Source organism: Schistocerca americana, chromosome 7, assembly GCF_021461395.2.
Source record: "Schistocerca americana isolate TAMUIC-IGC-003095 chromosome 7, iqSchAmer2.1, whole genome shotgun sequence".
NCBI classification, from domain to species: Eukaryota; Metazoa; Arthropoda; class Insecta; order Orthoptera; family Acrididae; genus Schistocerca; species Schistocerca americana.
Window position 1 is genome coordinate 503291383 of NC_060125.1, and position 13257 is coordinate 503304639.

The window sequence follows — 13257 nt, forward strand, 5'->3', positions numbered from 1 at the left end:
ATGCCTAAATTCTTACTACCTCTCAGTAAGAGGTAAGCAGGTTATGGCTTGTCCCAATTCCATCAACAACATCTAGCCTTGCTTGATAACATGTGAACGTCTTAAATAAAATCACTATCTCTTAACACTGTGTGGTAGAGTGAGACAGTAGACTTCCGTATTAGTAAATTTTGTGTAATCTGAATAATAATATTTTATCTTTCATTTCACCTCCATTCCCATTCTCCTCCAACTTCTGATGTTGAAGTTCTTACTAAATAACTTTGGACTGTTAAATGTTAAGCAAGTATATTATTGATTTGTTTGAGGAAGCAGTTTTGCAGACCAAATTAAAATTATGTCTCATTGCTGCTGGTATGTCTGTTATACTTTTAACTTCCCTATCTTTTTGACAGGAATAGGCAGTATGGCAATAGTGTACTTGCACACCAGATTTAATTTTTATTCTTCATAGTAATGGAGAAGTCTCACCACACCTAAGTTTGGATTATCATAATAAACAACACTGCACAATTACAAATGATCAACATTCCACAATTTCATTTCTGACACAGTTTGTTTTGCAGAAAAGAGGTGGAATTGTGACAATGATGTGCTAAAAGTTATCTTATTGCAACAGAACCCTATAAGGCTATATTTGTCATATATTGTGCTAATATAGTTTGTAAACATTATGCTATTACTACTTCCTACTTATTTTGTATGTGTGTAGGGCATTCAAAGAAAGAATAGTGAATGTTTCATAAGCTCTTTTTTGTGCTCTTCAGTTTCACTTGACATGTAGAAAACATAAATTCCAGATTTTACAATAAAATATTATTTGGTATCAGAAACTAAAATTTATATTTCAGTAAAGAAAATGTCTAATATTCATTTCAAACTTAAGTCATTTCATTTATTGTTTGGACTATTTTCCCACTGCCACAGCACTTTTCTACCAATTATACCAATAAATATGTATATATATGCTACAATGTTTACCATCACACAGCAGTGTCACTGCCACTGCCCTGTTATGATTTAGGCTGTATTTAATTTTCATATTTATTTTGTGCATGTAAAGTAATAGGTGTATTTTTAAATTAGGTGACAGTTGATGTTTCAAATACAATGCTACATGCAGTTTATTGATAAACTTTGAGCTCAAATGTAATATTTAAAAGAATCTTTCTAAGAGCCAGCTCTCAATTTTTGAAGTCCATAATTTGGCTTGTTGGATTTATTGTGCAGGTTTGTTTTGTAACTAATTTCTCTGTTTCACATTCAATTTTTGTTATTAGAAACAACCTCATACGCAAGGTAATCTTAGGTCAATAATGGAATAATAAATTAAAACTTAGAAATATTTAAATGATGAATATTCTCAGAACAAATAGAATTATATTTGTAATTGTACACACAAATTAGTATTACAATTAAAAGTTTCATATGATAAATGGGTCCAGTAAACGTTTCTACTGTGTGAAATTGATTTGACTTTGTGGAGCCATAATTGCTAAGCCAAAGCAGGTGTTATTGCTTTGTTTTTCATGTTTGTGTTTATAAACTGTTTCTTTCTTTCCATTGCCTTCTGTGACCTATGTTATTGTAAGTTCTCATCAGTCAATCGGTATAGAAATGGCTGTACCAAAGGCAGTGGGAAAGTATGTCTGCAAACTTTCCAAAAGGATATATTTATAAATTATGTCATCATCACGCCTCCCAAGAGGAATCTCTTCCCCTTTTATTTTTTTTCAGCAATTTCTTAAGACAAAAATAGTGCATTTCTTAGGAAAGCAGGAGTTTATATGTACTGATTGCATGTTCAAAGAATATGGTAAAAATATCTCCGAGGAGTAAATCAAATAATTACTTATGCTGTTTTGTTTCACTCTTTGTGGTGCTTGGTTTATAGCAGGGGTTCCCAAACTTTTCCTCTGAAAGAACATTTTGATAATCCTGATATTTTGATGGAACACCTTGTTTATTTTGAAGATAAACAGAATTTTTGATTGTGAGAAAAAATTGGTTTGTTCCGTGATTACTTCCATTTATATCATAACTAATAACACAGAAATCACAATAAAATTTAAAAAAAGTGAATTCTGCAGAACACAGTTTGGGAAACCTTGGTTTATAGAATCACTCACAAAATCAGAAATATTGGTTTGCACACATAATGTTAACTAATATGCAGATCAGTGCATATCAGTTCGTTTTCCAAGAATATGTCTTAGTAACCGTTTGCATTGTTTTTGTCATGAGAATAAATGGAAGCGCAAACAGCAGTAAAAACGTGCAGGATCTCTTGCTGTACTGGTTGCAGGAGCAGCCTCCAACTCATGCCCCTGTACCAAGTGGGCCTGAACCATGGTTGAATCACAGCATGATGCAGCAGCCACCAGCTCATCACCAAATACCACCCCCACAGGCCCCCCCTGACAATTTTTTCTTGCCCCCACCACGGGATACTTTAATGTTTCCACCTCCACAGCAGCAGTTTCCTCCTTTCCAAGAACAGGGACCTCGGTTTCCACCTCCTGGCAATTTTATGCCACCACCTGATATGCACATCCAGGTAACTACATTTGAAGTTTTCTGTAGATATACTTGTTCTAAAATGTTGTACACACACACACACACACACACACACACCTTGTTTCACATTTCTTTGAAATGCAGTAACTTGTTTGTTTTCATTTGTAAAACAGGTTTATTTCCTTACACCATCACTTCTATATTTTAATATAGTCAGTTTCAGCTGGGACAAATGGTCATCTTCAAATCAGTGTGTGGCAATGTAGAGTTAGCATTTTTACTTGTACAGGTTTCTCAATGAAGGTAAGACAACTATGCTGCACATTGATCTGAAAGAGACCATTTGACATGGATGAAGCTGACATGAGGTATGATAGAATGAGTTCAGATATGCAGGAATACATCTTATCTGTTATATCAGTGAAAACAATCAATGTTTGAAAATATAACATGGATAGATAAAAAAATTTCTTACCAAGTGGCAGCTGGAAAAAGCACTTAAAAGATTAGTCTTTCCTTCTTTTACCATCCAGCATGTCTCCCCTGACCTGAGGTTCTGTATGACTTCCATAACTCTTCCCCACCAGTCCTTTCCCTTCATCCCTCTCCCTTTCCCTTCAACCATTCCACCAGAAGAAAGACCCACTGGCTCGAAAACTTGTCCATTTCCACGTCTTTTATGTGATTTCTCCTACTGCCACTTGGTGTGAGTAGATTTTGTGTCTTAACTACTATTTATGATTGTGTACTGAAGCATTAACCTTTTAGTATATTTGTCTTGAGACATTGTATTAACTATGTACTTCTTGAATTAAAAAAGGATTTTAACAGCCTGTTTTGTAGGTAACAGTAATGTAAGTATCTTTAAGTAAGTGATATATCAACGAAAATAATCACTGTTTAAAAACATAGTCACAGGATGAAAAAAAATTTCTCCTCAAATGTTGAGAGGATAAAATGTACAAAAAAGATGTGGAAAATGCAAATCAGTGGCTCCATCTGGCAGAAGGGTTGAAGGGAAAGGAAGAGGTCTGATGAGGTTTAAGAAATGGAAGAGTTATGGAAAAGTCACCCAAAACTGCAGGTCAGGGGAGGGTTACTGGATGGTACGAGAAGGAAAGAATCTTATACCATAAATTGAAGTAGTGTAACGCAAAGTAGAAAGTAAAAACTAGTTCTAACACTATTCAAGGCAGAAGATGCGTATATTCTTATCAGCCATGTGGAGAATAATATCTGAAGCTGAGTTAGATCTCATAAAAATTGAAATTGGTGTTTAGAACTCATAAATAGTTATTTTACAAGGAGAAAAATGAAGATACATGAAAGGGAAAAGCCCCAGCATCAGGAGACCCACAAACTACAGAAAGGGAATCAGGGGTAAAAGATTTTGAAAATCTGCCACATTTTATGAACCAAAATCTTTTACTCATAATGCTTCACATCATTTAAAGAGATCCAAATATTTAAAAATTAAACCTAAATGTTAATGTCTTAATAAAAGTCATGAAAACTTTAAATTGATTGAATTATTTTCTAGGATGGAATGAGATTCCAAGAGTTGAGTTTATATTTTCTGTCAGATGATATTTGTAATATTGTAATGTTTTGTTCTGTATAAACTGATTATACTGATGAGCAGTTTAATTAGATTAAACTCCACTGTGAAAAGATTGCTGTTATTTCTGAAAATGGGGCAGTTTGCCATAGCAACATAACTTGCTTTCATCAGACCTTTTGCTGCCTACCCGCACTAACCTATCACATATGAATCATTGGAGAAAGGTTTGATGAACATTCCACAGTAAAACTGTTAATACAGTAGAGGCAGACATGTACACTTTGTACTATGCTTTGACCAATCTTTGTGGTCTGTAGGTAGCTTTTGACCAGGCACTAAGGAGTGCCTCTCCACAGCAATTTCAGTATCTTTTATAGTCCATATCACAGTGACTCGTTGGTCCCATTAAAGCAAAAAGTTGGATGTGCGCTACACATCAGTGGTAATAGCTTCACAGTTTGGAACAGGTGAGGAACCTACTCTTTGATATGAGTAATAAGTAGTAGTTATTGTTACATATTCCAGTTTATTATTTTTAGAGGCAAGTCTGTAAGTTAGTATCCATTTTCTGATTGTAGAAAATTTATACTATTTGTTTTTATAGGGTGCATTTCGTGTTCCACCTCCTGGTCAAACCATGGGTCCTGGTGGACGATTTAGGCAGCCAGTGTCTAGATTTCAGAATATGAATATGAAGCGAAGGGTACATTATCAAGGTTAGTGAAAAATTTCATGATCCTTGCAAAATGGGTCATACCATATTAATTAACTGATTGTTCTCATTTAATTTTGCACATAACCTCTAGCTTGGATGCACTACTGTGAAGGCAAATTTGCTGAAATGAAGTTTTGGGACAGATACAGTTTTAGTATTGAAGCATTCTCAATTACTGGCTGTATCATTCCTAATGGTTTTGATATTATTAAAAATAATAATTACACTGTTAATTTGTTAATTGCAAGCAAAATTGTAATTTCTAAAAGTCCAGAAACTAAGTTTTTCTTGCAAGAGCAAATATAAATTTTCTGGTTGCAGATGTGAACAGGCATAAAATATGAAATGTAACTGTGTTTCTGCAACAGGTCCACCTAATGGTCCTAAACGGATTGCTTCTCCAAAGCAACAAAATGTTGTCAGTTCTAGTCAACATTCCCAACAACCAGAAACTTCAACACCTCAACAGCAGCCACCTGTGAAAGTTGTTCCTGTGAAGCGTCTGGACTCTACCCCCAGAAGAAAGAAGGTATTATAATCAGTTATATAATTGAGTATTAGTTGTGGATCCATGTTTTCTGTGTTATAGTCACTGATGCCATAATGTAGCATTTACTCTCATTTTTTCAGCTTATTCCAGTTATTATACTGTCTTCAAAATTGTTATTTGTTGTATGTGTTACTTTCTAAATTTGTGTACTACATGTGTCTTTGTATAGTTATTTGAGTGCAGTTAAAGTGTGGCTGCAGGGTCTTTAGGTTTTCATGTCCTCAGTTGAGACTTTTCTGTCTGCTTGTTTTTTACCATAGTAATTTAAAATTTAATTATGATTCTTTCTGTGTATTCTCATTTTTCCCCTCAAGTGTCAATAAATGAGCTTGAAGAAACTTTGAGAGTGTGTAGAGTGGGCAAAACATTGCAATACATGCCCAATTTCACTCTCAAAGGGTAATTTGGCATTTTATGTTTAGAGGGAATATTTTTCAAACAATGATATATAAAAAATGTTTTTCATATAAAAGTTGAGATGTAGTTAAAGTTCTTGAGAACTGTATAATTAACTTTTGTAATAATTTGAAATTTTGCAAAATACCCCACTGCCATTAATTAATTTTGAAAACATAAATTAAAGAAGCTTTCAAGTCACATACATCCCTGTGTAACGAAGCTAGTTTCTGGAACACCATTTCTGGAAAATAAGCTGTACACGATGCACTGAGAGAGCATTTTCAACATACCCAATTGAAATATCTAAACTTTCATTGCTATTCTAATTATTTATTTTACTTATATTTGTTTTATGTTTTAAATTGTTCTTTTATGTTTCAAATTCATTATGTGTTTGTGTTTTTTTTTTATTAGGTTACTGTTTCATGTAAGTGTATTTTTTAGTTGAAAATAATAAGTAACTCATTATTATGTAGAAAATAATTACAATAATGATAATCTGTCAGGAAATGCTTAAAACATAATTTTTTTACATCATGCACAAAAAATGAAATTTTTTTTTAATAATGTACCTGATGGAAAAAACAGCATAAAACAAAATTCAATAGAATTTCAACTTGTCACAGGTGATCGTCTAAATATCATGATATGTATCAGACATATTTCAGTCCATTGATAGATCTTGCTGAAGAGAATTGATTATGTACAAATGACTGCAGCTTTAATAATTCAACAAAACTAGATTTGAAGGTAGTCTCACAAAGTTCTTCCAACATCGAAAGCTGTCCTCCACGGCTGTACCTTTGCCATCGTGCCACTTGGGATCACCAGTTGAAAAAGTTTGTTGTCTGCAGGTATGGTGCTCTCAATAGTCCTTTCACATTGATCTCTGCAACAATCTAATAATAATAATAATAATAATAATAATAATACAGATATTTCTCCCTCGCTGGGAAAGAAGACATCTTTCAAATATCTTTTGACCTAGTCAGATGTTTGTATATCAGATTTTGATGCTGTCACTGGGACATTTGGTGCTTGGGAAAGATTCTCAGGCCAAACTCACTATTAGTTTCTTTTAAAGCTATGGAAAGGTGGGTGGTCTGTCTGTATGTGTGTGTTTGGGTGGGGGGACATTTTTAGCATTATACCAGAGGATGACAAACATCTGGTGATCCCAAAGGGCTCAGTGGCACACATACAGTCACAGAATGTATACAGCTTTCGGTGCTGGAAGAACATTGTGAGAAGATTCTCAGATCTAGTTTTGTTGAATGATAATGATGTCAATCAAGCTGCAGTCACTAGTTCATAATGTATTCTCTTCGTAAAGGCTTACCAGTGGACTGCAGTATACCTAATACAAATTTTATCCCTTCCCCTCCCCGCCCCAGCCTCCTCCTTCCCCCCACCCAATCGCCACTCCTATCATGCGCTGGTGCTGCTGCTCGCAGTGTAGTTTCAGCTCTCTGAGACTGCAGATGTGTGTGCAAGTTGCACTAGCGCGCGCGCGAGTGTGTGTGTGTGTGTGTGTGTGTGTGTGTGTGTGTGTGTGTGTGTGTGTCTACTGCTGACAAAGGCCTTAATGGCCAAAAGCTATGATTGTGTGAATCTTTTTATTGTGCCTATCGCGGCTCAGCATCTCGGCTATATGGTGAATAGCAACTTTCCTTCTCTCGTATTGTTACATTCCATCCTGGATTTTCCATTGTTTGATTAATACAAATCAGGGTATTTAGAGGATCACCTGTGACAGTTTGAAATCCTGCTGAATTTTGTTTTCTGTTGTCTTCTCCATTGTGTACATTACGTGAAGAAATTTCATTTATTTTATGTGCATGGTGTGAAAAAAGTTTTGTTTGCTACATTTCCTTACAGATTATCATTATTGTAATTATTTTCTATCATAATAAAAAATGAGTTACTTATGCTTTTTGATCACAAAACAGTTAACTGAAAAAAGAAAAACATTTATGTTAAACATAAAATAACAATTTAAACATAAAACAAATATAGGTAAAATAAATAATTATAATAGTAAGGGATTTTCACATATTTTAATTAGTTATATTGAAAACATACTGCCAGCACATTGTGCAGCTTATTTTCCAGAAATGGTATTTCAGAAATCAGTTTTGGTACTCAAGGATGTTTGTGAGTTAAAACTTCTTTCATTTATGTTTTGACAAAAGTTTTCATTTTTCAATATTAATTATTAATGGTAGTGGAGTGAAGTGTTTAGCAAAATTTCATGTTGTTACAAAAGTTGATCATACAGTTTTCAAGAACACTGGCTACATATCACCTTTTATAAGAAAAAGATTTTTTATATATCATCATTTTAAAAATATTCTCTCTAAACCTAAAATGCTAAATTAGCTTTTGAGGTGTGTTTCAGCCCTTGAAAGTGAAACTGGGCACCCAAGAAAAATCAAAAATAAAATATATACAGTATTACATTATTTAGCCCCCTCTACACACCTGTCAAGTATCAGAATACCATTTTTTGACACTTTGAAATGTTCCCTTGTCAGATGTAAGAAGCATCCAACAGGAACCTTTATCAATTTGTGCTTTATTAAGACAAAAAGTGGAAAGTTCTTTGGTGCAACCACATACATTTCTCTGGTTATCAGGAATTATTTATGTATTGTCTAAAACTGCTATCCTGTGAGCTAGTTTCCATTTGTGGAAAGATAGTCTGAAAAGTTTCCAACCGCAACAAGAAAATATCACTACTTGTCAACAAAAGTTGGGGAATTTATATGTGTATATCTAGTAACATACTCACCAAAATTTCAGACATTTTCGATATGCATTTGTTGTTTGACAGTTGTTTTAGTGAGTTGGTGTTCGTGCTTTCATGAAAATGGACAAAACCAAATATCAAGTTGTAATTGGAATTTTGTTTTTGAAAGTCACCACAACTATGTAAACTAAACACAAGTTTGACACTTTGCAGGGACTCTGCACCGTTATTTACTATAGTGAAATTTTGGGCAGCTGAATGTAAATGTGTTCATACTAGCTTGGGTGACAATGAACATTCGCATTCGCCAAAAACTGCAATCACTCATGAGAACATTGCTCAAGTTTGCCAGATGGTTGTAGAGAACTGTTGAGTTAAACTGAGAGAGAGGAGAGGCACAACAAAAAAAAGTTTTACACATTTTGCTTTTGTCCAAGGCCTTCTTCACAAAAGAAAACATACACATTCACAGAAGCAAGCACTCCTCAAACACACATGACCGCTATCTCTAGCCACTCGAGCCAGACTACTGGTTTGAGCGGCCGAAAATAGCAATCATGTATCCATGAGGTGTGGTTGCTTGTGTGAATGTGTGTGTTTCCTTTTCTGAAAAAGGCTTTGACTGAAAGCTGGCTAAATGTGTAACAGTCTTTTCATTGTGCCTGTCTGGAACTCAGTGTGTCATCTTTACAGTGAGTAGCAATCTGCCCTTTTCAATATTTTTGATATTCCAACCATGACTTTCCATTGTTTAAAGAACACGTTTATCATGTGTTGACTGAAAATTTAGGGATGAGTAAGCTGACCACATGCTAGGTGCCAAGATTGCCGACTCTGTGCTGTCTGACATTTCAGCAGTTGGCATGGTGAAAATTCCATGAATTGTGGGTTCAACAGCTTGATCACCCTCCTTACTTACCAGATCTAGTCCCAGGCAACATTTTTTGTTCCCTCGGCTAAAATTTGAGCTCAGAGGAAAGAAATTTTTGTTGACTGAAGAGGCCATCTCCATTGCAAACAACTGTTTTGCAGAGAAAGACACTAACTATTATGTGGCAATGGAAAATCCAGTATGGAATTTAACAGTATTATGAAAAACATAGTTGCTATTCACTGTATAGCAGAGAGACTGAGTTGCAGATAGGCACAACAAAAAAGACTGTCAGAAAATGAGCTTTTGGCCAACAAGGCCTTTGTTGGAGATAGAAAATACACACACACACACACACACACACACACACACACACACACACACTCACACTCACAAGTATAGACTTATGATGAGATTATATTGAAAAATAGAAATTAATTTGAAGAAAAAACTTGTAATTTCTTTGTTAGGTCAGAACTTTTCAGACTGCCCTCTTATGATGGTGTTGTTAGTATTGTCTCTCCCGAAGGTTTAAATTAATTTACAAACTTCATTGTATTCTTTCCACTTTGGTGAAAATTGTGCTAAAATGGTACCATAATTGTTTGTAGGATTAAGAGCTTTAAAAACCGTTTGCTAAAAAACGTGTTCAAATCAGTATTTCACATCTCACGCTGTTTGTCCTATTAATATGCCTTGACTTGTGTGTATATATTGTAATTAGTCTTCCCAGTCTCCATCTGTAATTCCCTCATAATCAACAGGACATTAAACCCTAATTTCCCTTTCTTACTTACCCCAGTCTTTCTCTGATGACCTTCCCAGTTTGCACCAAAATGATATTCTTCAAATCCCATATCACGCACCACATATCCCTACCCTTCAATAAAGTTTTGAGAAAGAAACGTGGGTTAGTAAGAACAGGAAATCGTATCTCATCATCTCTTCAATAACCCCAGTCATAACCATTGCGCAGTCATGAAGAAGAACCTTCAGGGATGTGGAATAAGTCATGTTATACATTGTGTCAAAAGGAAAATCTACTTGCAGAAACTATTGAATCACAAGAATACAAAATGACCAAGAAGACAAAATGGATGACTATTACTTACATTGAGAAGGCAAAATTCCAGTAGTACTGATAGCTATGTATAAAAGTACAAAAATTGTACTAGCTTTTGGAGCTATTTGTTCCTTATTCAAGGAAGAAAGAGGTAAGTTTGGGGAAGGAGGAGCATGTAACTCAGATCCCCAAATTGAGAAGGGGTTCCACTTGTTTCTGAGGCAACTGACAACAGAGTGAAGGGCGAGACATAAAAGAGATTGTAGGTCAAGTATAATACGTTGGTAAGCATTTCCAACCAATACCGTGTATTGATGAAGAAGTTTTATTATCCATATTTGACCATTGTACTTATACAAACCAGTTATTATAGGGCTCACATTTGTTTAATGAAGTACAATTGGATTTGTAAATAAATTATCAGTTGCTTCTGGTCTTGTGAATGTTGCTGTTGGGAACAAGTCAGAGGTGGACACTAGTAACTCTAGATACCATTGATAAGTGCTATCCAATATGAAATCAGTATCAAAATCGCCTCATTAGCATGTTACCATATTTTACACTGAGAATATTTGCAAAACTGACTTGTTCCACATCACAGCAAGAGGTCGCAAGTATGAGCCATGAAACATGCAATTAACTAAGTGTCTTGTGTGATTTGAAGTCTGTCTATGAAGCACAATTCCCAAAAAGCTATTCAGTGCAGTTTACTATGGTCTGGGTCTTTATTCCACATTTTGTAAATATTCCCACACTCTCCTTGTACACTATCTGATCAAATGTATCCATACAGCCTTACCGCTAGATGTCATGAGAAGCAGAGCCATCAATGAGGAAGAGGCAGGGAGTATTGTGGTGTCAGTAGAGAAGCAGTAACAATAGTGTGTGTCGGCAAAGAAAGCTCAGTGATTTTGAATGTGGACTAATCTGTCACCTGAGTAACAAACCCACTAAAGCTGCCCAAGTTGACTCTTGGTGATGTGATTTAGAAATGGAAATGTGCGGGAACAACCACAGCTAAACTGAGGCCAGGCAGACCTCGTGTACCGACAGGAACCATTGCGCATCATGGAGAGTGGTTGTAAAAAAAATCACATGAAATCAGTGAAAGGAATAACTCATGAGTTTCAAAGTGCTACAAGCTGTCCAGCTAGCACAATGACTGTCCTGAGGGAGACAAAAAGAATGGGATCCAGTGATTGAACAATTCCTCATAAGCCACACATTTCTGTAGCCAATACTGAGAAATGCTTTGGATGTTGCAAAGAGTGATGCCACTAGACAGTAGATGACTGGAAATGGGTTATTTGGAGTGATGAATCATGCTACACACTGTGGCAATCAAATGGACAGGTGTGGGTTAGGCAAATGCCTGGTAAATGCTACCTGCCATCAAGTGTCGAGCTAACATTGAAGTAAGGGGGAGGTGGTATTAGGTTTGGGGTCTCTTTCATGGTTAAAATGTTGTTCCTTTGTTGTGCTTAGGAAAATGCTAAATGTGGAAGAATAGGAACACATTTTACGGCATTGTGTACGATAGAGGAGATGATGATTGTTTGTATGAGCAAGGCAGTGCACACTGTCAGAAAACAGCACCTGTGAGGCAATGATTTGGGGACAATAACACTCCTGAGATGGACTGGTTTGCCAAAAGTCCCAACCTAAATCCAATAGAATACCTTTGGAATGAGTTAGAGTGTTGACTTTGCTCCACACCTGTTTCCAACATTGCTTTGGTTTCAGCTCTTTAGGAAGAATGTGCTGCCATTCCTCCACAGACATTCAGACACCACATTGAAAGTGTTCATTGCAGAGTTCAAGGTGTTGGAAGTATGAAGGGTGGACGCACTTATTATTGTCATCTAATAGGTGTCCAGATACCTTTGACGAGATAATTTATTGTGGATGATATATTGTAATACTAGTTTGTATCCTTCCAAATGCATCTGCTCAATTTTCGTGGCTAACAAATAATGTTATGTTATATTGTGAGTATCATATATGTGAAAATACTTGAGACCTCCAATCTTTGTCCTTTGTACTGACCAAGTGGCAGTTTTTAGTATTCCCACTGATTTATTTTACTGTGTGTATAGTTGTTCTACAGCTTTATCCTTCAGAAACTTTTTTTCCCTAGGAAAGACATAATAAAAATGTTATAAATTCCTCAGAAATTAATTATGCAAGTAGACTTGTCATGGGTGGTTCAACCAAGTGAGGGGTGATGCATCAGTCACACTTATTTGTGATTTGTCCATCCTGTTGAGTGACTTCTTCTGAACATCTGCATATTGGGAAAGAGACATTTTCACATGTTCATGATGAAAACATCTGCTACTGTTGTACAGTTATTTGTTGTTTGAAGTCAACTGACAGGTCTCCTACAAGTTTTCAGTGACTCAGCCCCATCTTTAGGTGTTCCTGCAAATAGCTGGACAAAGTGTCCATATCAAAGCTAACTCACAAGCAATACATCTACCGTACATAGCTTATCAGATTGAGTACCCACATATGCCCACGAGAAAAGCACCTTTAAGCTGTAACTTATAAATGCACCTGAAGACTGGTCTGGTTCCCTAAAACCTGGTAATGTAAAGATTTCATTCTACAAATGTTTTCATTATGAACATTACATAGAACAGCTGTGAATGTCTCACCAGGAAAAATTTATGACATGCAGACATCATGTGCCACTAAACTACATTGACAAATAACTGTATTTCGTATTCTGTTCCTGCTCTCTGAGCTCGTAAAACCATGTGTCAGGATAAGGCAAGGCTACGGTCATATTGAAGACCTATACACTATCTTGTAAATTAAAAATAATGCACC

At 35.6% G+C, this 13257-nt stretch overlaps 1 protein-coding gene across 3 annotated transcripts in view; it reads left to right on the top strand.

Moving 5' to 3' along the window:
* LOC124622029 (RNA-binding protein 33-like) overlaps positions 1–13257 on the top strand; it is a 246829-nt gene that overhangs the window by 143086 nt on the left and 90486 nt on the right. For all 3 annotated transcript variants that reach the window (XM_047147585.1, XM_047147586.1, XM_047147587.1), the window contains exons 9-11: positions 2306–2557; positions 4683–4794; positions 5162–5322. In XM_047147585.1, coding sequence (XP_047003541.1) covers positions 2306–2557; positions 4683–4794; positions 5162–5322 — 525 coding nt within the window. The remainder of the gene's footprint in view (positions 1–2305; positions 2558–4682; positions 4795–5161; positions 5323–13257) is intronic.